At 41.9% G+C, this 24,641-nt stretch overlaps 2 protein-coding genes across 2 annotated transcripts in view; one reads left to right on the top strand and one right to left on the bottom strand.

Annotated features, from left to right (window-relative positions):
- Positions 1 to 2,805: 2,805 nt before the first annotated feature.
- On the bottom strand, positions 2,806 to 23,617 carry rin3 (Ras and Rab interactor 3). The gene is made up of 14 exons (XM_068717744.1): positions 23,121 to 23,617; positions 18,365 to 19,010; positions 17,031 to 17,142; positions 16,839 to 16,911; positions 16,594 to 16,685; positions 14,996 to 16,058; positions 13,720 to 13,900; positions 13,409 to 13,580; positions 12,467 to 12,588; positions 12,046 to 12,232; positions 7,451 to 7,582; positions 7,197 to 7,363; positions 6,145 to 6,259; positions 2,806 to 3,725 (listed from the first exon to the last, which is right to left on the bottom strand). Exons 1-14 carry the CDS (start codon positions 23,153 to 23,155, stop codon positions 3,448 to 3,450), a joined length of 3,375 nt encoding a protein of 1,124 aa, XP_068573845.1. The 5' UTR covers positions 23,156 to 23,617; the 3' UTR covers positions 2,806 to 3,447.
- Positions 17,071 to 24,641, top strand: part of LOC137877693 (myb-like protein X) — a 30,774-nt gene continuing 23,203 nt past the window's right edge. Inside the window, exon 1 of the mRNA XM_068717743.1 lies at positions 17,071 to 17,175. The gene's annotated coding sequence lies outside the window, so the exon portion shown is untranslated. The remainder of the gene's footprint in view (positions 17,176 to 24,641) is intronic.

The following is a 24,641-nucleotide window of genomic DNA, read 5'->3' as shown; positions in this document are numbered from 1 at the left end:
TTTTTGCATTTAGTAAGTACGTGAACTTAAGCTCAGACCCGAGGGTGAAGTTAAACATTAGCATGCTCATATGCTCACAATAATAATGCTAGCATGTTGATGTTTAGCGGGTATAATATAAGTTTAAGTGTTAGCATGCTAACATTTGCCAATTAGCACTAAACACAATGTACAGCTGAGGTTATTAGTTTTTTAGGTATTTGGTCATAAACCAAGGCACAGTATTGGATCAAATTAATTTTGACCCCTAGATGGCACTAGATGAGAGAACAGGGGATCAAGGTAGACAATTCAATCTAGATCAACTTGTAAATCAAAAGCTCTTGTGACAGCAGCGTCCTGAAAAAAATTATACTCAATCACACACTTTTATTTGGAAGTATGATCAAAGCAAAACTATTAAAAAAAAATACTGACATGATAAGTTGATGTACTGTTAAATTTTAAGCTAAGAGAGCAACTTCATTCTCTGCTCAGGTAGACGTCACTCTACGATATTTTTACATAGCAAATAGTTGTTTGCTGCTTTATTAATGCTCGAAATTTCAAATGTTTCACCTCTTAAGTAATGTATAGTGACATAGTGTGTGAAATCACACTGTAATGTGATAGACCAGCATACTGATCTAAACTAGAGCCATTGGTTGGACATGTTAGTTGCTTTTTCAGTTTGGGAGGGATTGCTATTTTGTCCCAACCAATCTGTAGTGAGTGAACTATCCGTCCCATTGATGGCAGGCTGATACCATCTGATACCATGGTACCATCCATGCTTGTTACCATTTGCATGGCAATTTTTCAGGACTTCCCCATTCTTAATTGCACATACAAAGGTCTGAGTGGTTCAATTGTTTTTTCAACTGGGGGAACGGTAGTCAATGAGCACACCATAGTGTGAATAACTAATGTTACAGACTTGAAGGTCATCCTCCAAATGTGTTCACTGCATCTAGTAGACACAACAATGATTCTATCATGTCCATATACATCATCTCAGCTTACCATTTTCTCCAAGACAACCTTGGTGAAAACATCTGTGGACTAAAGGCATCCGTCGATGTGATACTCTGAAGTAGTACAGTGCTGCACAGCTATCATTTTCTGGACAAATCATTTCTAAAAGAAATAATTAAAAAAAAGGTTCTCTGGCTTTGTTATACTGAATGGCATCTACAATTTATTGAGAGAGTTTGTTGACACTTGTTTTAGTGGAAGAGTCGGCCATCATTGCTGTACATAGACACCTTGTTAGTATATCAGTATTGCGAAACCCCTCATCTCCAAACATCAGCTTTACAGGAAGTGATGAAAAAAGCAATTGGATATGTCCATTCGCAAACGTGTATTTGATATTTTGCCTCTGGGAAAGTATCAAATACTGAAATGGAAACAAGACAAAAGGTGATGGAGAATCTGAGGTTTGTCGGCAGACAGGAAGCTTGTTACCATTTAAGTACCTCATTATGGCTCTTGCTGGAAATAATGACCTGCAGACAGGACGCAGCTGGCCTTAACAATGGCTGTGCGACACATTGATGTTACAGAGGATAACAAGCGTCACATACAAAGTAGTGTCACCTCACACCACCTGTATTCTCATCAGACACACCGTCAACTCCCATCGAACCGAACTGCATTCATCAGTTGGAAATGGCATTCAATCAGTGATCAAATCCTGGAGAAACTTGAGTGAATCATGGTATTTTTGATGTTAAAGCAGGTCGATAGCCCCGACATCAGCATGGAATACTGTTCATTTCAAACAGGGAAAAGACGGATTAGGGGTTAAGTATGCTTGAATCAAACCAGTTTCTCGTTTCCACATCTCTCTCCAAAAATAGATCCTTTTAGTGCCAACATCATGCAAAACAAAGGGAAGATGAGAGGCAAATATGAATCACCTCAGAGTAGTCGGCTTAAGTTACACAATTGCTGTGTCGTTGGGTGCCAGAATCAGTATCACATATATTTAAGATTACAAACTGATTCGAGCTACAATATCAGCAATACAATATAAGTTTAGCTTACCCTTCTGGTAACTGTAATTGAGCTGAGCTCACACAGAATGCTAAACTGTAAGAGATCTCTGCAACTCTTATTGTAAGAGTTATATATTATATATACTGTATATATATATATATATATATATATACACACACACACACACACACACACACACACACACGCACACGCACACACACACCTCCCTAGACGAGAGTAGAGAAGAAGGGAGAGAAGAAAGGAAAACTGCTGATTTACAGCCGGCTCTGTGTCAATGCAGCGAGGGCAGTGTGCAGATATATGGCCCCTGGCCTCCCACCACGTCGCCAGCGCCAGAGCAAAACTCCGCTAGTCGATTCTTTGCGTCATTCGGCTGACGTTCATCTGCTGGGCTGCCTGCTCTGCAGTGACACAGAGCCATTTGAAAAGTTTCCCTTGAATGAATCAGACCTCAGGCACATTGATTTGGAAATGAAAACAAAGTTTTTGCCCACAGATATCCAAATGCACATCTCTGTCTCTGTCCGTATTACCGTTAGCTACTATGATCAACAAACATAGTTTTACATGACTGGTGGGGCTAGCTAGTCGCCTAAAGTCTCAATTGGATGAGTTTTCGTAAACGCCCCAGTGTGCAGAAAGACCAACCCAGAAGTTGGTTTTATTAATGGCTTTATAACTAATCTATAGAGCATTTGTGAATTGTTATTTGATATTGGAACCCTTTCTGAGATATTACACACTGAAGAAACATTGTTGAGTACTCCTTTAGTCTAGAAATGTCAACTTAAACAAGAAACAGCATTTGAAAATTGGAAAAGCAACTTTATTTACAATTCAATCCGTATTAGTATACAGACATGTGCTATGACACTTGATGATGCTTGCTGGATATTTGGGAATGACATTAAAAGTTTTTGTCCATAAAGCTACCGTAACCCCCCCCACAACAGAAGTCACAGAACCAATTTCTGAACCAATAATCAGTAACGTGTAGTCCACCCTGTAGACAGGCTTGAGCATAGTAGAGATTAGCATCGAGTATCATAAAGTAGAAACAGTAGAAACGTGATCATATATGCGCATGTTAGAATAACATGCATTTTTTACATTCTATAAAATCCTTTCCTCCTGCAGTCCCTGGGGTTCCAGACCCCATGTTGAGATACAAAAGCAGTCATTCATCTCTTTTGTTTTTGTGTCATTTTTGTCGGCCGCTGCTCTGTTTGGTGGTGCATCTAAAATTAATTTCAAAAGAAAGGAGTCATACTACATGCTTCATCGCACGCGATATTTTGTGACATCCTGCACACGTTCATTTCAGTTACACTAAGATCAACATTTCAAGTGAGACCTGAGATAACAACACTGTCCACAGTAATGCTGTCGCCTCAGTGATGTAGTTTCCGTGGCAATAAAGCAGCTGCCCCTGTGATGCTGGAGTGGCTACAAGCTAATCAGACTTTCCTCCTCCTCTTGCGCCTCTGGCTCCACAGTGTCCACAGCTGCAAAGTCAGCTGGGAAAAAGCTTTCTGCAGGGGGAGCTGGAGGTGGGTCAGTGGGGCAGCTGCGTCCAGGCTGGAGCTGCTCGACGGGTTGGTCGACAGGGTGGTAGACAAAGCAGTAGGCTCCGGGTTGGGAACCGTTTTTCACACTGAGGGCCAGCTCTGTGGGAGCCAGGGGCTGGTGAACACCATCCATGTACACACTGAGCATGTAGGAGTCTGGGGGAAGGAAACAAGGAGGCATGACGTTACCCAGAGAATGATGATAATGTAGATACAGGCTGTTCTCATACCGCGGTCGTAACTATATCTACGAAAATAAATATACGCTGTAATTCGTAGATATCCCACAAAATACATTTGTATGTAATCCATGTAATCATGAACCAGGAAGTATAAAGACTGCAGAAACCCACACCGGGTGGGCAGGAGGTGTGGTGGATGGGTCAAACAAAAAACAGTCTTTCAACCAGGAGACAGTTGTTGTTTCCCCCGTATGAAACGAGAAGCCAACATTGATTTATTTGTCGTGTAACTGCTGTACTTCAGCAACGCCACTTCCGTAGTTATTTAAACCCAAACCATGATCTTTTCCTGAACCTAACTAAGTCGTTTTTTTGCCTGAACCTCACCAAACTGTTTCCTGTGATTACAGAAGTTAATTTTGAAAAGACTGTATGCATGTACATGTGCATGTACTGTAGGTACTGTGTGTGTGTGTATGTGGACTGGCGACAGTCTGTGTATGTAATGTATGTATTTTGTATTGTTTTAACAGCAAACACTGTATGTTTCCAAGACAAATTTCCTTTGGGGCAATAAAGTCTATCTTATCTTATCTTATGTAACAAGGGGAAATTGACTTTTTTGTAAGATACCATACGAACCGCTGTAAGGGAATACGTGATAATATCGCTGTAGTAGTCAAGAACAAATTGTTGACACTTGCAACCTTAAACACCACTCAAATATCACTTGTCTTTAGAGCTTAGTATTTGTGGTAATGTAACAATTAAAGTACTTTGACAATTGAACAATCATTTTGATACCTGGCAGAGATTGCAACCTCTGCTTGACAACAATGGAAGTTTTTTCTTTTAATGAGTCCTGCAACCCATACGACCACATATATCGTTTCTAATGTGACCCACTGGAGCGTTTCCTAAATTAGCGCCCCTTACTGGTGACAGGAGATCAGCACGTCCTCTGAGGGAACAGTTGCAGTTTTAAATGCGTGGTAATGTTGTGAAGCAGTCACACTTTGGTTAGCTTTAGGCACCAAAAATACATGGGTTTAGGGAAAGATCATGGTTTGGGTTAAAATAAGTATGTTTGTGACCTAACTTAAGTTTCGTACGTAAGTTAACCAAACATGAGGTCAGAATCAGAATCAGAATCAGCTTTATTGGCGTGATGGTGGTGAGGTCATAAGTTAACTTATGTGACACTGACTTTTGTTACTTAGGCTACATCCATACTACTCCGTTTTCGTTTGAAAACTCCGTTTCCAAACGAAAACGATCTCCGTCCACATGGCGTTTCAGCCATCGTTTCCGAAATGATCTCTATCCACACCACACGCCTGAAAACGAATATCACGTGACTCTTCACGTACACTGGACATGCGCCGATGTAAACAGGAAGTATATTGTCGTATTTTGTAACTAAGCAACCAGAGTAATAAAGTAGTCTTTAATGATCGTAAGTACGTGTTTGATACTTAAGATCTTCTCTAAAATCTTCCTCTATAAACTCAAACAGATACAGTTTGTGGAAAGTTTAATACGTTTTATTTTTCAGACTTAACGTTAGTTACAGCGCTGCGGGTCTCTCTCTCCCTCTCTCCGCTCACTGATCTCTCTCTCTCTCTCTCTCTCACGCCACTCACTGATCGCTACAATAACAGCTGTTTCCTCCGCAGACATGAAGACTTTAACTGGACAACAGCTGCTAGTAAAGACAACAAGGTCAGCAATGCCTGTAATCAGTTGTCTGCGTTAAATGAACCTGGTAGTCGATCGCGGGTGTTACGTCATCGTTTCCAAACTTATGCGTTTCCGTCCGTCCACACGAATACGCTACCCGGAGTTTTCAAAGTTATCCGGCTTCGGGATCGTTTCTAAACTCGTCCGTTTACGGTGCTTGAAAACGCCGGCGTAGTGTGGACGCTCAGTGTAAACGTAGCAAAACATATGCGTTTCCAAACGAAAACGGAGTAGTGTGGATGTAGCCTTAAACAATTAAAGGGGAACCGCAACGTGTGAAAACAGTTCAATAACATTTTCATGTCTTCTGTGACTCTGGAGCAGCTTTGTCACGTCACCCTGATGATGTACTGTACTGAGTTCTATTATGGGAAGTGTGGGATCCTATACTTTTGGGGCTTGTCAGGAAGTCAGGATATCTCATCCTCTGCCTGATCAGTGTTGATAGTTCTTTTATTTTTTTTATTTGCCTCTTGGAAGTCCCCCAATTTGTGCATTGTCAACTTGCATCATTTTAGATTTGAGAGTAACACAATAAAAATCATGTTCTTTTATATAAGGCCAGGACCTGAATTCTGCTGAATTGAATACAAATGAAAGTGTAAAAACCCAGTTTTCTCAGCAACATGTGACAGCCTCTTCCAGACATTTACCTTGTTCAAAGCGTGCGGCACACTGCTCAGCTAGCTGCTGCATCGTGGTGGTGGGGAGGACACCCAGAGTTTTTTGACTGGCTCCAATCTCTGGACAACACACCGTCAGAAAGTCCTGTACAACAGAAATACACAGGAAGCTCCAGAGAGATATCTGTATGGAAACATCTCAGCTTGTTTCTCGAGGGGAGTCTGTGTGAGACGTCTGTGATTTATTGTTTTCAGTTTTTTCCCGACAGAATACAAGCACAATACATCACACATCTACCAGTGTGTTTTCCTGTTTATTCATTTGTAAATATCGGTCAATGAATACTGCATTCTAATCATATTATTCTTTGAGCCATAGTACATTCTAATACTGGCGCCATCAAATACCAACCTTTTCCGATCATACAGTGTGCCATTGTCGATGACGCCTGATTCGTTATCTCTGTTTTTTTAACACGGTGGTCGTGATGGAGGGGTGACCAATCAGAGAGAACGTAGCAAAAGCTACGCATTGTAATGGGAGGCATAGAGCTGTGGGCGTGACTTCTTTATTAAAGATGAGATGGGGAGTCGTGAAGTGTTGAATAGTGTTTCCTGAGTTAATCTTATGTTCTGCTTTAGATTTCAGTTTTACTGGTTTAATGTTCTCAGAATACTGGAGGCAGCAGGACCAACTATTAGTTAATAAAGAAGTCTTACTCCATCATGCTGCTCCAGTCTGGAAACACTTCATCTGTGATTACTTCACAATAAAAGTCAGTTCAGTGCTTTTAATGTGAAGCTGCAGCAGCAGGAAATACTTAATACTGTTACTTAACAGAAATAAATCTTCCAGATTACTCTCTGTCACAGTTCATTTCTTAGTAGAGAAGATCACATTGAAGTGTCTCTAAACTCTAGTTCTGCACATTTTAATATGTTGTTTATGCATCAAGAGATGTATCCGTGTTCTACAGTCGTGTTAATGATTTCCTTGTGTGTGTGTGTGTGTGTGTGTGTGTGTGTGTGTGTGTGTGTGTGTGTGTGTGTGTGTGTGTGTGTGTGTGTGTGTGTGTGTGTACCTGCACAGATCCTTGGGCCATGCGTTCCTGGTTGAGTGTGCGTCGTCTCTCCCAGCGATGGATGGAGTCCTGAACCTCTCTGCTGAGCTGCCGTGTTGCTGACCTATGCTGGTCAAAAGTCTTGATGTGCTCCAGAGCGCCGTAGGTGGTGGTCAGATAATAGGAACCTACGCACACGCAAGGACACGATCAATAATGTGATAAACACAGACTACGTCAACGGGGAAAAACTGTTTGAAGTATTTACTGGGCACCTTCTCCTAGTGCCAACGATGGGTCCATCAACTCCATCATGTATTCAACGTCCTGCTGCAGAGCGGACAGATTGGATCTAGCCAGGACATACATCATTACAGGCAGGAAGTCATCAGCGCCGTGGGCCCGCCCTAAACACACACAATTATAAGTGTCAGCAAGAATGTAGTGTCACAGCCAGAGGAGTACTCTAATGCTTAATCCTAGCTATGGGTCAAAAAACGAAGCCACCTGAGGAGGCCTAAAAAAACTAATCTGGTTCAATTAAAGGCAGCAGCAAACATAAAAGTCTTCAGTCTGGATTTAAAGGAGCTGAGGGTCTCAGCAGACCTGCAGCTTTCTGAGACTTTGTTCCAGATATGTGGAGCAGAAAAACTGAATGCTGCTTATCCATGTTTAGTTCTGACTCTGGGAACAGAAAGTAGACCGGTCCCAGACGACCTAAGGGGTCAGGATGGTTCATAAGGTAGCAGCAGATCAGAGATGTATTTTGGCCCTAAACCATTCAGTGCTTTATAAACCAACAGCAGGATTTTAAAGTCAATTCTTTGTTGGACAGGAAGCCAGTGCAAAGACCTCAGAACTGGAGTGATGTGATCTACTCTCTTGGTCTTAGTGAGAACTCGAGCTGCAGCGTTCTGAATCAGCTGCAGCTTTCTGATTGACTTTTTACAGAGATCTGTGAACACACCGTTACAGTAGTCGAGTCTACTGAAGATAAATGCATGGACAGGTTTTTCCAAATCCTGTTGAGACATAAGTCTTGATATATTCTTCAGGTGATAATAGGCTGATTTGGTGATTGTCTTGATATGGCTGTTCAGGTTGAGGTCTGAATCCATAACTACACCTAGGTTTCTGGCTTGGATTGTGGTTTTTAACATCAGTGATTAAAGCTGAGCGCTGACTTTCAATCGTTCGTCCTTGGTACCAAAAACAATTACTTCTTCAATTAAACAATCTGTGTTTAATTGAAGAAAATTATGGTACATCCAGTTGTTGATTTGTTCAATGCATTTACCCCGCCCTTGTATGGGATTATAGTCCCCTGGTGATATAGTTATGTAGATTTGTATGTTGTCTGCATAATTATGATAACACACTTTGTTGTTTTCCATAATCTGAGCTAGTGGAAGCATGTAGATGTTGAACAGAAGAGGCCCCAGTATTGAACCTTGGGGAACACCACATGTCATTTTAGTCAGCTCTGATGTGTAATTAGCTACAGAAACAAAGTATTCTCTGTCCTTCAAGTAGGATTCAAACCAGTTAAGTGCTGTGCCAGAAAGTCCCACCCAGATTTTTAGACTTTCTAGTAGTATGTCATGGTTGACTACAGCCAACAAGTTGTTCAGCTGCTGAAAAAATGCTTTTTCAATTATTTTACTTAAAAATGGGAGGTTTGATATTGGCCTATCATTTTTCATTGTCGCGGAGTCTAAATTAGCCTTCTTTAGGAGTGGTTTAATAACTGCAGTTTTTAGGGCTTGTAGGAAGACACCTGAGAGAAGGGATGTGTTTACAATTTGTAAAAGATCAGTAGTCATGCAGTTTGAAATATTTTTGAAAAAGTGTGTTGGTAGAATATCCAAGCAGCAGGAGGATGACTTCAGATGTTGAATAATGTCTTCTAGGCTTCTAAGGTCGATTGAATGAAATTGTGTCATGATATTTGAATGGCTGTTATTCAGAGATGTGGACACATATCCTGTGCTTGGTGTGGAGGCACTGACTGCTTGTCTAATTTTCTGAATTTTGTCAGTAAAAAATTAGGCAAATTGATTGCATGCCCAGGTGGATTGGAGCTCAGCAGCTACTGACACTGGAGGGTTTGTTAGCCTGTCGACGGTAGCAAATAAGGCGCGTGCATTGTTATTGTTTTTGGTTATGATGTCAGAGAAGAAGGACTGCCTTGCATTTCTAAGTTCCAATTTATAATTGCGAAGTCTCTATTTATAGATGTCACAGTGAACCTGGAGATTTGTTTTTCGTTACCTGCGCTCAGCTTTCCGACACTCTCTTTTCTCTATTAGGACCAGCGTAGCATTTCTCCAAGGAGATCTTTGCTTACCCGAGACAACCTTCACTTTAGTGGGTGCAATGGCATCAATAACATGTTTAACTTTAGAATTGAAGGTATCTACAAGCTCATTGACTGAGATGCAAGAGAGGGCTGGTGTGGAGGAGTACTTCTGAATAAATAGTTCACTGGTGTTTTCAGAGATGTAACGCTTTGTCACAACCTTGGTTTGGACATTTGTGTGCAAGGAGATTGCACTCTCAAAGAAAACACAGAAATGATCAGAGAGTGCAACATCAGTCACAGCAACCTTGGAAATGTTTACACCTTTGGTGATGATTAGGTCCAGAGTGTGCCCCCTGTTGTGGGTGGGTCCTATCACATGCTGAGTCAGATCATAGTTTTCAAGGACACCACATAGTTCTATAGACCCTCTGTCCTGGGGATTATCAACATGGATATTAAAATCTTAATGTTTAGGAATAAAGCTTGAGTGGAATTCAGAGCCACATATTCAAAAGAAGTAAAATGACCAAAGGACATCTGCTTGCATTGAAGAGAATCATTAAATAAAATAGCAACTCCACCTCCTTTCTTATGCGCTCTTGTTTCACTCATGAAACTGAAGTTGTGAGGTGTTGATTCAATAAGAACAGCTGCACTGTTATCTTGGTCTAACCAAGTTTCAGTTAAAAACAAAAAGTCCAGTTTGTGCCTAACAATAAAATCATTGATTAAAAATGTTTTTCCTGACAGAGACCTGACATTTAATAAAGCTAAGTTTAATGTGGTTAAAGTTTTATTTGCCCAATTTATTTGGACAGGCTGACGAGGAATGAATGTTAAGTTTGATAAGTTTGCAGATTGACTATTGTTTCTTCACAGTTTCACCTTTATATAAACTATCAGGACAGGAATTGAGAAGACTAGCTGCATACAGGGCCCCGACCTTTCCTGGAGAGAATCATTGGTGTCATTAGCTGTGTAGCCTGGACCCAGAAGATATCAATTATTGCCTTTATCAGATGGGGGAGACAGAGGACGGTTGTGGAGCCGTAGTGGAGGTGGGGGACGGGCAGGGCGCTTTAACTTCGCCGATTGTGTCAAAACTGGCTGAGGCTCTAAGCCAGTTGGGGAGGTAGGGCTGGACGCGGAAGTGGAACTGGACGTTGAAGAGGGTTTATAGGAGAGAAAATGGGAGTGTGGCAGGGAGTGAGTTTGGTTCCAGCAGTGACCAGCTCTTTCATGTGGTCAGTTAACTCCAGGTGGGGGGAGGATGGGGAGAGTGTGAGTAGAGCGGAGGGGAACCTGGATGGAGTCTGGGGGGTGGAAGTAGGTGCTGGTGAGGGAGGTAAAGACTCCTCCTCCGTGGAGAAAGTGGGTGATCAGAGGCGGTCCCTGATGATGAGGTTGGAGACTCCTCCTCTTGGCTCTCCTAGGCGGGGGCATCCTTCCCGTAAGGTCTCTATGGCGATGCTGTGTGGTTATCTCTTGTTTAGACTTGTTTAGAAATTGTTGATAAAATGTACTGAATGGTCAGCTTCCTGTATGCACGATGATGTTTTTCACCGTGGGATAGTCAATCACAATGTCTAGGATTTTGTCTCTAATGTTAGAGACCATATCTTTCGGAAAGCAGAGTATTTTGGTATTCTTGCTGCACATCGTTCTGACATCTTTTACAGCATAGTCACCAACAATCAGAGTCTCAGGCCCAGTCATTAGCTTTCCCTGTGGCCTTTTACGTCCAGTTGATAATTATGCTGGTATTTTGGGCATACAAACACTATAGTAACATGTCCACAGATAAAAGTTGGACAGCAGCAGCAGCAGTAGTAGTAGTAGTAGTAGTAGTAGTCGTAATAGTAGTACACACAGACTATGTGAACAACTGATTTAATGAGACACAAATGAGACAGAACTGCTAATAAATAGTATTAATTACAGCTTTTTTACTATTAATGCCTTGAACTTGCATTCTCTCTAATGTCCATCAGGGGGCGACTCCTCTGGTTGTATACAAGTCTATGAGAAAATGACTCTACTTCTCTCTTGATTTATTACCTCAGCAAACATTGTATTCATGAGTTTATGGTCTCAATCTCTAGTTTCAAGTCTTCTTCAATACAGCATGATGTTCATTTAGTAAATTATGGTCCATTTAGAGTCAGATAGACCATAAAGCAGGGTATGCTTTAGGGCAGGGCTACCTTGGGATTGACAGGTCTCTACCAAGGCGTTGTCCGTTCTGTGAGTTGTCTTTTCTTTTTCTTACAACTGAAACCCTTTCATAATGAGTTTTCAGTTCATGAAAGTTAATGTAACATTTTGGTTGCCTATAAATGTCTTATTTAGTGTTTGATTTTACTTAGCTCCACCCTCTAGTGTCAAAACCAAGATGGCTACGGCCAATAAGCAGAACTCGGGGCTTCAATACCATCGTCCACAAACCAATGGGTGACATCAAGGTGACTACGCTGGCAAGTTTACTTCCCGTTTTACTTTTTTTTTGGTAACAAAACAATAGTGATATTAGAATAGCATTCAGGGTCGAATGGTTAAAGACTGTCTGACCTGGACTGCTGACAGACATGGAGTCGTAGATGAGCTTGCAGGCCTTCAGCATGAGCTCAATCTTTTTCTGGGGAGAATACTCCAGATGGAGGTTGTTCAGTTTGATGCTGATCTTCTCCATAGCAGAGGCCTCAGGGACGGCAGTGGTTATCCCCAACGCTGTGGTGGTGCTGCCCAGGACGCCAGACTGACACACACAACAACAACACACACACACACACACACACACACACACACATATATACACACACACACACACACACACACACACACACACACACACACACACACACACACACACACACACACATACACACACACACCGTCAGCATCACAACTCTTACTTCTGGTATGGATATGTAAATTTACTGCACAGCGGCTGTGTGTCGTCTCCAGCAGGAATGATCCTGTCCAGCCCTACCTGGTTCTGGGCCAGCTGTTTCAGGCTGCCGTCGTTGGTGTGCAGCTTCTCCAGACTCTGGTAAATTGCCTCCCTCAGTGGCTTCAGTACGCTCTTACACAGAGCAGCTTCTGCTATGCTCTCTGCACGGACACACACACAGACGATTACTTCAAACTGTTTCTAATTTTCTATTTTGCTAATTTTGCCTTTTTGAAAATGACCATGTAGTTGAAGGTGACACAGTGTCGACAAAAACTAAGCACTAAGTAATGGCTTCACAAAAACTCCAACTACTACAGGTTTGCTCTATTGGATTATATTAGACTGTACTGGAGTTGGAATAAACTGATACATTGATAATTAGTAGTTAAGACAATATTGAACAGCTTTAAATTAATAAATTCTATTTTCATCCACCTCATCACAGGCTAAAGACATTATGTACTTAAAAAAGCTTCAGGCTCTTTAAAGTGACACTCCAGTGATTGTAGTATTGCACTGCCATGAACCACTGGGACTCACAAGCGACAGATAAAAAAAAAAAAAAAAACGGATGGAAGAAGAAATTCGAAGCGGCAGAGGCCAAGATATCTTGAATTTCAGGTCAAACTCCATAAATGCAGGATCCTACTTTTCCCACAATGCAACTCAATAGTATCTTTTCATTAGATTGTCCCTGTCCGATAATGCTGCTTGCAATGTTTGTGCGTCTGTCACATAGGCTCTGGTATATATGTCATAGTTTACAAACCCAAACTGAGATTACGCCTTTTGACATCATCAGGTGCATCTTTTCAGATTTTGCAGAGACAGAAAACATGACACAACTGTTTTTCACAGGCTAAGAATGACAATGTAAAGAAGTAAGATATACAAAGGACATAACATTTTTCCAATATTCCCCATACAGCTGGTCCCACACAACTTTACGAAATCAATTGAAAGAGGTTTTAAAGTTACCCAGTTTGTCTTGTGTATACTGATGCTGTGGCTCCAGCATGGCTTGCAGCTCTGTGCTCTGCAGCAGGTAACTCTTCAGCTGAGTCATCATCTGTCTGATCTCCTGTAACAGCTCCGTGGAGGAGGAGTGCTTCAACATGGTCTCCAAGGTGAACGTGCGGTGCTCTTTTACCTGAATGCAAAACATGAAAGCTAAACTTCATTCCATTTGTATTTTAAATTTGTTGTTGTTGTTCAGAGAAATCCAAATCAGCTGAATGTTGAAATCCAAAAATCCTTAACAGATCTTTTTCTCCCTCATGTGCACTCACCAGGTTACCGAAGTAGCTCAGAGGGTCCCTGGCAAGCTCCACGAGGCGCTGTGTGAGGCGGCGGTCGTGGCTGATGAGGCCGGTGATGACGGTGGACAGGCGGTAGCGGGCTCGGTCCAACATAACAGTGGTGGGGGTTCTCCTTACTGCTGCCTTGGGGCTGCGGCTCTCTGCAGGGCGACTGGAAAAGACATGTAAAGTGATTCTTCCTCCCTTCTATGTGTGACATCGACTAGTAGGCCAACTCTCTCCACCACGGCGTTTGATTCAGTGATTTCTGTCGAGCGTGACTCGTGACTTTGGATCCTTTGATCAACATAATGGATCCAATTGATTATGAGTTCCAGTCTGGACTCGTCTAAGACCTTCAGTGCGGGGAAGTGTTACACAGAGATGAATTAGTATACACAGGTCGGAACGTTTGGGCTGTGAATGTAGCAGGGGAATCTTGTGATTTAACTTTACATTATTGGGCTTTCCAAAAAAAACCTTCACAATTATACTCATACTGTATATGTATGAGAGAGAGAGAGAGAGAGAGAGAGAGAGAGAGAGAGAGAGAGAGAGAGAGACATATTCTTCATATTCTTCATATGAAATACTGTTTGGAATATTTCTAGCTGACTTTCACCACACAAACACCACACATAGGCTTTCACCTCGATCAGGGGTTGGACTAAAACCGACTGTGATATTTTAATTGAATAGTAGCTTAGTATGAATATTAGGTTAGTATGAATAGTAGGTAAGTATGAATAGTAAATAAGTATGAATAGTAGGTTAGTATGAATATTAGAGTAGTATAATTCATAGGCTAGTATGAATAGTAGGCTAGTATGAATAGTAGGCTAGTATGACTAGTAAGTTAGTATGAATATTAGGTAGTATGAATAGTAGGTTAGTATGTATAGTAAGTTTGTATGAATAGTAGGTTAGTATGAATAGTAGGTTAGTATGAATAGTAGGTTTGAATGAATAGTAGATTAGTATGAATAGGTTAGTATGATTAATAGGGTTTGAATGAATAGTAGATTAGTATGAATAGTAGCTATAATTCATAGGCTAGTATGAATAGTAGGCTAGTATGAATTGTTGAGTATGAATATTAGGTTAGTATGAATAGTAGGGTTGTATGAATAGTAGGTTAGCATGAATAGTAAGTTCGTATGAATAGTAGGTTGGTATGAAAAGTTGGTTAATATGAATAGTAGGTTAGTATGTGATTTTGAACAGAGCCCAGGACTTTGCCTCTCTACACCAGCCTACCCAGACCTACTTGTGGTTTTGCTCCTGTTCCTGGTTCGGCTCTCCGTCTTCCTCCGTGCTGCTGGTAGAGCAGGAGTCTGGATCGGTCACCAGCACAGTACCCCCCTGTGGCGAGTACAGAGACACATCTGGACGCTTCGCCGGTGAGGGAGGGGGCATTCTCATTCCAACAGTCTGATTGTCTGATCCTCCTCCTGCCTTGTTGGGGCACACAGGTGCGTCTGGAGGACACGGTTTCCTCCTCGGCGGAGGGATTGGACGTGACGGTTTCTTCACTAATGGCGCACAGTGGGAGCTGGATTTTAGTTTTTGCTCCTCTTTATCCATTTTCATCTCTTTTTCCTCCTTCTCATCCTCAGTCTCTCTCTTTCTTCTGTCCTCACTCTCTTGAGGTTGGCTACAGTTCTGTTGTTCAACCCCCTCATCCAGCTGACCTGATTTACTTCCCGTTTTCTCCTCCCCTCCCTCTCCTCCTTCCTCTCTCTCAGTTCTCTTTGCAGGATTTTGTCCCTTCTCTCGCTCCGTCCCCTCTCCCACCTCTCGGTCAGTGCTTCTTCTGGAGGAGGTGCGACGGAGAGGAGCAGGAGGCAGCGGGGGAGCAGCTCGGCTCTGCAGGGGGACAGGAGGCCTCGATGGAGTGAGTGATGTTGACATTGACTTCCTCTCTTCTCTCTCGCCTGCTCCACCCCTTCCTTCCTGTTTTCTCTCAGCTGCTGGAGGCGAAGTGTGAAGCAAGGGGGGAGAGGAGAAGAGGAGGCCCATCCCAGACCCTGAGCCCAGGCTGGGGGGTCGTGGTGGGGGGCGCTTGTATTTAATATCCTGGGTGGGCGTGGTTTTGGCCTGACCTTTGACTTCTGTGCTGGTCTTCTGTGAGACTTCTCCATTCTGCAGGGAAGAGGTAAGGTTTTGAGCGGTGACGCTATCAAGTTTTGAGATAGTGGAGTGGTTTAGGTCTTTGTTGGCGCTCTCCTCCACAGTGATTGGGTTGACATACAAGTACAGTCTGTTGTGGTTCTGATCCAAAGCCAGGTCCTGGTCCTTCGCCGGCTGGTTCAGATCGGACATCCAGAAATCTGCAACACATGCAGTCAGTGTCAAAAAAGTGGCTTTTATCAGGTTTTTGGTATTTGCTTTCCTTATTTTTTATAAATGTTTCTCTCTGTAATCGTCCGTCTCCCATTGTATGATTATATGAAAACATTCGTTTACAGTTTGACTGAGCTTCATGGTTCATTTTTTACCTTTGAAAAGTTTCATATTGAACAGAAAGTTACAGATCTTGGTAAGATATTACTCTAACTCTCAGCTAGAACGCGAACAAAATTCCAAAGTATCTTGACAGTTCAGTTGAATACATATTAATTCCTTTACAATGCACCTACCTAAGCACCCTTTTATGCCCATGAAGATTGGTAAATGATATAATGCATACATTCTGTGTCTGTATATATTCATTCATGTTGTCCTTCACATATATATTCATTTAAACATTTCTGCTGAGTAGCCGTAATGATGCCATTCCTTTTATCTTCTATCTTCATTGCTGTATCCAGCTCTTTGCAGCAGCAGTGACCCAACCCAATGTGCTAATGATGTAGATTTATCTACCTGCACCCATAGCAGAGATGACCTCCAGCTCCTCTCTCTTAGTTGCCGTGGTAATAGCGCTGGGTAACCTCAGTGGGATGGCCAGAATGTCCCTATTGGGTGGATTTGATAGTAAAAAAAAAAGCAGCATTAAGTGTAGGCAGGGAGGTTTAATAATATGACATAACACTGTCTGTGTGTGTGTGTGTGTGTGTGTGTGTGTGTGTGTGTATGTGTGTATGTATGTGTACAAGTATATGTGTTACCTGCTGGCACAGTAGAACGAGATCAATTTGAAGATGTCATCAAACACCAGAGAGGAACCATCTAAGTGGAGAACTGTGACAGAAAACATATTAAGAGTAAATCACCAACCACTCTGCTGTCTGTGCTCTGCCACGCATATCTTGCATTTTCTATTTCCACAGTAGCTCTTTGCATTAGTGTATAACACGCACGTGTCTTGTGTTGTTTGACCATCAGGTCATGTACGGGTGGCGCCCCCTGTTCATCAGGCAGGCGTACTAACAGCGTCGTGCCCTTGTCCTCTGTGCCGTGAACCAGGAACGCCTGCGAACGAAGACATGTGGTTACAACTCTGAGGTCAGAATGGAGAACATGTACAGAAAAGTGCTGAATCAAATATGTACACAAACACATACGCCACAAACATAAATGCACTGCTTTGTGACAAAAATGTCATATACTGTATCACATTTTCATATTGCACAGGCTGACAACAGCAAAAACAATGCAGCAACTACTGCAGCCTGTTCCACAAATATGGGTTTCAAAAGCTGATATTTTTTTGTCCCATAGTTTCCAATACAGAAAGAAAATGACATTCATAAGAAGAGTCCTGGAAAGGACTATGCCTTTAGAGGAAACTGAGATCATGTTCAGTTGTCAAACTTCTAATGAATTAAGCTTGAGATTCATTCTTTAGTCAGTCAACAGCAGGTCATACAAAAATGTTAACTTTGTCTACAGTCAAGCATATAATTCAATATCTAAATATGGAAATTAAAGTTTTCAATATTTAATATGAATAATGAATTAATATTTTACTTGAGCTTGAAAGAATAGTTTGACATCTTAGGATATACACCTATTTACTTTATTTCCTAGAGTGAGATGAGAGGATTGACATAAAGCTCATTAAGTATGAAGCTAAAATACAGCCAGGAGGCAATTAGCCTCCTAGCAATTAGCTTAGCTTAGCATAAAGACAAAGGGAAGGAGTACATCTACCGACATCTCTAAAACCCGCTGTTGTTCTCACATGCTGGATCTTATTTCTTTAATCCGTACACAGTAAAAGGCAATTTGTGGGGTTTTTACTGTTCTGTTTGTGTACGGATTAAACAAATGAGATACGACAGGTCAATAACTAAACTATAGTAGTGTTGGGTGTATTTTTAAAGGTGCTAAATATGGAATTCAGAGCATTTCTATTGCCTCCACACGGCTCTGAACATGTTGAGGGCTCACCCGGCGGTTAACAGCTAACGGTGCTACAGTGCAAACAGCGGCATATGACAACAAAGCACAGGGAAGCTCTGATAACAACACACAGAGGGAGAAGTTCATATATATGCATGTTATGGAAATTCGAAGAATATTTGAACACTTCAAGTCTATTTCTTTCCATTTTAGGCACCAAACTACAGGGTTTTAGTATTGGGCTCTGAGCGTTCTGTCCAAAACTCAATGTTTTTTTTCCAAAGAGGTTTTAATATAAACTCTAATTTGAAGAGTTGTAAATGTGTGTAAATGTGTGAGTGTGTCTCACCCCAGCCATCTCTTTCTCCATTATACTCGTGGTTTGGTCTTGACTGAGTCCTTTTGGCTGCCATACGGAGACACTTGCAACCAGCCGATCTATAGGACTCAGCAATGGAGGAGTTGGAGGTGATGGTGGGATAACAGGGGTAGGAGGAGGAGGAGATGAGGGGGAGGAGGAGGAGGATGGGATTGCTGGCAACAATGGAGCCGGAAGAGAAGTTAAGAAGGGAGTAAGATCAGAGGAGACAGTTGGCTGCAGAGAAAGCAGGGGAGCAGGAGAGACTGGAGTAGGGGAGAGAGGGGGAGGAAGAGACGGGGGAGGAGGGTTGTGGGAGAGAGGGAGAGGAACAGAGGAAGGGGGAGGATTGGAGGAGAGTGGGGGAGGAGGTTTGGAGATGGGAGGGAGAGGTGGAGGGGGTTTGGAGACGGGGGGTAGAGGGGGAGGGAGGGTTGGAGGAGTGGATGCAGGTAGAGGAGCGCACGAGGGGAGCTGGGAGGACTTCATCGTGGGAGGGGGCGGTTTGGGTCGACATGGTCGGACCGGAGGGTTGGAGGAGGGCAGGGAGGGTGGAGAGAGGGGAGAAGATGGAGGGATGGAGGCAGGAGAGGGGATGGATGGAGTGTCAAGTGATCCTGTCAGAGGGCCTGCGTGGCTGTAAATGGAAAAAAAGGGGAAAGGTCAGGGAAGGAAACAACATGTTGAGGATTTGTTTATATCTCATCTCTGATTCAGTCTGCCTCCAGAAATGAGCATCTGGTCACCAGGACTTGGATCATTGACTCGGATTGCAGAAACACTTCAGTAAAAGCTGAAGCTTACCCCATGTGCTGCATGCAGTTGTGTGACACATGATGTGTTTCATAACTATGAATGACTGAAACTGTTGTTGAGAGGGCCTGGGGCCATCCATTTGCTTTCAGGAATCTGTTGCATTGTTTTGCTTTATGGCACAAAACAGAAAGATGGGCTGCAATTTTTTTTAATTTTGTGTTCATACAGCTGTTGTAAACCAGCCGATGTGTGGCTTGCTAAATACAGTGAATACAGCTCAGTGAAATTCACCAAGTGTTATGAACCCAGACACGACGGCGATTAGTTTCCTGGAATGTCCTGGACTTGCACAACATGTACAAAGCAAAAATAGTCGTTATTTCATCTGTGACTGATGAAACGTTGTCTACACGGAGAGTGACACGAACAAACAAATTAACCTGAGATCTAACCCGCGAGTAACGCAACGCAAAATGCTTGGTGTGAACACAGCATAAATCAGTATTAGTAATGCTGCATTAACGGATTCATTTTGGCAACTTGAGAGCAGCAGAACAACATTGACATATATGTGTGATGATTGAGATTACCACAGTAGCACCGGCGTGATACATCTTTGCCATGTCTGTATGTGAGACAGAGTCTTCTCTTCAGTCCATACTTGCACTTTCTCTTACCCTCCGGAGTTCAGTACATCTAACATTATTAAATTAATAATCCTTAAATATATTCCTGTAAACTGATTTTGAAACTGTAGTTTAGAATTTTTTTATTTGGTAACAACACTAATGAAAGCCGTGGCTAAAACCACAACAATGTTGGTGATATTTGTCTGCAAGTTTGTCACTACAGGCGACACATTACACATGGTTAATTGAGGGCTTGTTACTACTCTATAAAAGTAGTAATGCAATGCATGTAAATTGGGTCACAATTCTTTAATCTAATTTGAAAACAGCTGGGCAATGTGGTGTTAAATTAACGTCAGTCAAACAGGAAGTAGGCATTTGTTGGGGACTATTTTCAGATGAATCTACATTTGTTGTGTTGCTGAGTATTTTTGGCTGCAGGACGGTGTGTATACAACTGAGTCAAAATACACTACAGTGTGTGTGTGTTCATGGTTTGAAGGAACATATCACCCAGTGCAACAGTGTGGCTCATTGATGTGCTTTTAGCAGTTGTCACGGACCTCACAGATTTAGGTTGGTCTGTGTAATGTTTTTGGCCACCTTGTGATTGGTTTGTGAAACGTTTAGGTTGTCCACCTTTTGACGCTTAATTATTTGCTTCTGCTTACTCAGTTTGGTAGACAAAATCCAGTGCCATCCTCTAGTGCCTTTGTTTTTGCACCACAAAGACTTGTGACAGAAATGTTTGTGGAAAGGCCAAGTGTATAAATGCATACGTGCACAACTGAGATGCGTAATGAGTTGCAGTACTAGAGAAACAAATAAGTAAAAATTTCACTTTTTTAGTTGTTTTATGATTTTCTGTTTGCTTAAAAAGAACCAAAGAAATAAAATCAAATGTCCTCTTCCTCACAGCATTGTATTGCATCACATTATTTTGCATCATGTCCAATGGCATAGTAATGTGTTGAACCGTGTGAAATCGCATAGGGTTGAATTGTATTGTATCATATCCCTTTGCTATATATGTATATGGTATACATGTTAAGCTGATGGAAAACAACACAATGAAGAGAAGAGGGTCAAGTTCAACACTGTCATTGCAAAAGGAAGCAGTGTGGGAATAGTCTTGACTCTAAGCAGGAGAAAGATGCTAAGATTAGGGTAGTTTCACAATGATGTCATGTTGATGTTTAAAATGCTCCAGCGTTTCCGGCTTCACATAACAACTAGCAACTCTACTAGTAACTCTACTTTACCTTCAGTTGGCAGAGAAGAACACTCCCAAGGTCTGATGGTCTGGTTTTGCCTTGTATAGCACAGAGATAGGATCTCTAAACCAGTTCCACTTAGATGCAACCAGCTCTGCTTTCACTATTACAGCATGTTGATATTAACTTTAATACAGTGACAGTTGAGCTGCTGCGTTTGAAGTTAGTACAACATGCAGGATTTTAATGAGAAAACAACGTGACCACATCAATCCAATTTTAGATTTTATACAGTGGCCTCTGTTGCTGTTCAGTTGCTTACTTCTCCTTTTGTAGCGTTAGCTAGCTAAGACAAATCACAGTACCCCATCTCAGTGAAGAAGATATACAGTAAATGTTGACCTTTGAATATAGTTAGTTTGGATCCGTAAGTCACACAGTAACACAAACTAACATAATTGATGCAGTCGTGGACCAACAACTCCTGTGTTCTACGAGGTAAAATTACTGTTTTTGTCAATTGAATTCCGTGGCTTTGAAGAGAGCAATGTTACTCCTTCAATTCCCAGTTTGAAAAAAGTGTCTGATGGCAGATATTACATTTTTTTAGGGGGGCTTTCTCTTAAGGTTGCTAAAATATGTTTTTCTGCTGTTCCCTTCTGCTTTACCTCGCCGTCAGACAGCCTTTCCAGTAAGTGGTAACTGAAACCGTTATATCGCTCTCTTCAGAGCCACAAGATTCTTTTGAAAACGAGTGGTAAGTGAGATGATATGTTGTTTTGTCATTTGGGTGAACCAACCCTTTAAAATCTTCTTTAAAAGAACAGATATTTGAGTTAGCGTCCTTACTTAAGATCAGCCTCCTTTGAACTATTTGTAACTTAAACCACTGAATATCTTTTCAAGCCACAAAGAATCCTGTTTTGAGTCAGATCACTCTCCTGTGAATTAAAAAAGGAATATCGGGCAAAACTGAGCAAATCACATGTCTGCAGATGACCCTAACCCTGTTAGTGACACACATGTGTGACACATATATTCATATGGTTCCACAGGGTCAAAGAGGAATTGTTTTAAATGTGGGATGTGAGCTTTATTTGCAGTCCTTTGGATAACACACCAGCACTTTACTGACTGGTGCAAAGTATCTAAGTACATTACCTCAAATGCAAATTATAGATATAGGAGTTGTACTTTACTTGAGTATTTCCATTCCATGCTACTTTATACTTCAGTTCCACTACAAACTACAAAGACAAATTATTACAAATCAAGATCTTTATAGATTAATCTACCCAACAGAATATTAAATCTCCCTTTCCAGCAACAACAAGCTACTTATGGATCATTAATAACAATAATTCAGTAATGAAGTGTAACATTCAAAAGGAAATCATTCTGCATTACTTTTATTTTTAAGTATATTTTGCTAATAATACTTTAGCGCTATTACTAGTGAATGCAGGAGTATTTTTATAATACAGAACTTTAACTAAAAAACTTTAAAAACGTAAGGGATCTGAAAACCTTATCCACCTAACATGACCTAACATAGATAGATAGATAGATAGATAGATAGATAGATAGATAGATAGTAACTTTATTGATCCCGCGAGGGGAAATTATTTTCTTACAAGCAGCAATAGGTTCCAGAGCAGCATGACCTTTAGGAAAATCGCACTCTTATCAAAGTACAAGAAAAAAAGCAACACAATCCTGGCACTAGCTCTTTCACAAAATTAATTTAAGTAAAGTTTAAAGTTGAGGCTGTTCTACTGTAAAGAGTGACATTCAAACTCACGACTGCGAACATTAGAAATCAAACATGCTTACAAATCCCCACAGGCCTTATAATGGTCTTATCTGCCCTTTTCAGGTGGTCAGTGACAACTTTCAACTGCTCTTATTCCCCCATACATGCAATTCATGAGGTAGAAATGGGATTTGACGAAAAGGTATTGACCTAAATATCAGCCGTTGAGTCATCACATCTGTTTTTCCTGCTCTGTCTAACTTTTCAACCCCCGGACCCCCCCTCTCCCCTCCGTGGCAGTTACAACAACCCCCCTTCCCACTGTCTCGACAGAGTACAGTTCCTATGCTGTATTTTCACCCAGCTACACTGCCACAGACCCCTCACACACTCACCTTGTGTTCTTGCAAACAACGCTGGCATCCGTCATATTTCCACAGATTTAAGTGTTCAGCTGCTCTCTGTCACTCTCTCTCTCTCTCTCTCTGCTCCATCAAGAACCCCGCCTTCCCTTTGCCCCCCCCCTTTTTTTCTTCCTGCTGTTGAATCGGAGCAGGGCTGAATAAGGAAAAAAAGGCAAAGGGAAAATATGCTTCTCTGTCAGCCCTCCCCTCCCTTTCTGCCTCAACTTCCTGAGCTGATCGTCAGGCAGGAAGAGGCCGAGCACTTTGGTCAGACTTCCCCTGCTCTCTCTTCTCTGTCTTTCTTTTTCTTTTCTGTCCAAGACAGACTGTCATGCAACTTCTGTCTCATGCAATCACGCTTTCTGGTCCCACTGTTGACAGTCCCGCCCAGTGTCGTTACTCCTTTTTTCTTCTTCTTTTTTTTGTTAAGTGCTGAAGTTAAGACATGTTCCAATAGATGTCATCATCTGCTAATGTCAGCGTATTCAAATCTGTAGCTGTGGCCCAAATATTCAGCAGATTCTCTGTTAGCCTCCTCCTCTCCTTCCTTCTGCCCTCCCCTTTCCTTTAAAGACTTCCAGATGCTCCCCTGTTCAAACTGTGGAATGTACAACTTCATGCCCCCCCCCCCTTTTTGTCTCCTCTCTTCCTGCCTCCTCTCACCTACCCCCCTTTTTTTACACAATTAAAACTCACAACTTTAGTTGTCTTGTCTTTCCTTCCCACCTTCTCTCATTTGCAATCTATTTTTTTTTTTATTTACCACGTAGATCACACTTGGAGTTGGACGAATATGTTGGTGCGAAGCTTTCAGTGTAAAGTGTCTTTGCACTTGTAGAGGCTTATCGAGAACAATCATAATCCGGAGGAGTGACTTGATACTTTGCAGGCATGAAAATACTCAAAACAAAAACCTGAATATTGTCACAAAAATATTGATGCTAATCAGAGACTCACATCAGTTAAATTCTAGCACTGTTAACAAAAGCATGGTCTAAAGGTCAACAGCTACCTTTTTTAAAATGTATATTTGCATTTACTTTCTGCGTGGACATGCAGATGTGGTCAAAGACACACACACACACACACACACACACACACACACACACACACACACACACACACACACACACACACACACGTACACAACCATGCATTCACAATGCAGCCAAGTGTGGTGACTGTGCAGCTGCTTCCTGTGCAAACAGAGGTGGGCACACATGCTTAGATTCTGCAAGCTCTGCTCGGCTGAACGCCATGAGCGGTGAGCAACCACTGGAGGGAGCTCCTTACACGCCATAGTTACAGTAGCCATGGTGGTGGACTATTATAGAAGAAAGGCCTATTACACACCATGAAACATGGTCAGTGCTTTTCTAGTGCACTGTTTCATCACTAAGCATGCCGTCAGGAGGGAACCTGGATCATTAAAATATCATTGTGGTCACAACTGTTCACAGAGGATGCTCATCTAGACTGCCTTGGTGTATGATAGCAGTGTAGGTTATAATG

Source organism: Cebidichthys violaceus, unplaced genomic scaffold (assembly GCF_023349555.1).
Source record: "Cebidichthys violaceus isolate CVI_PGR_0920_01 unplaced genomic scaffold, fCebVio1.0.p SCAF_22, whole genome shotgun sequence".
In the NCBI taxonomy this organism is placed as follows: Eukaryota; Metazoa; Chordata; class Actinopteri; order Perciformes; family Stichaeidae; genus Cebidichthys; species Cebidichthys violaceus.
This window is presented reverse-complemented; position numbering and strand designations above follow the sequence as displayed.

What these genes read in the sequence shown, in the direction of transcription:
- rin3 (XM_068717744.1), bottom strand. Translation starts at nt 23,155, where the DNA reads ATGACGGATGCCAGCGTTGTTTGCAAGAACACAAG. An exon ending in TCGTTCTACTGTGCCAGCAG is followed by an intron (nt 16,686 to 16,838) that starts GTAACACATATA and finishes TCCACCCAATAG; the next exon opens with GGACATTCTGGCCATCCCAC. An exon ending in GAACAGGAGCAAAACCACAA is followed by an intron (nt 13,901 to 14,995) that starts GTAGGTCTGGGT and finishes TGTCTTTTCCAG; the next exon opens with TCGCCCTGCAGAGAGCCGCA.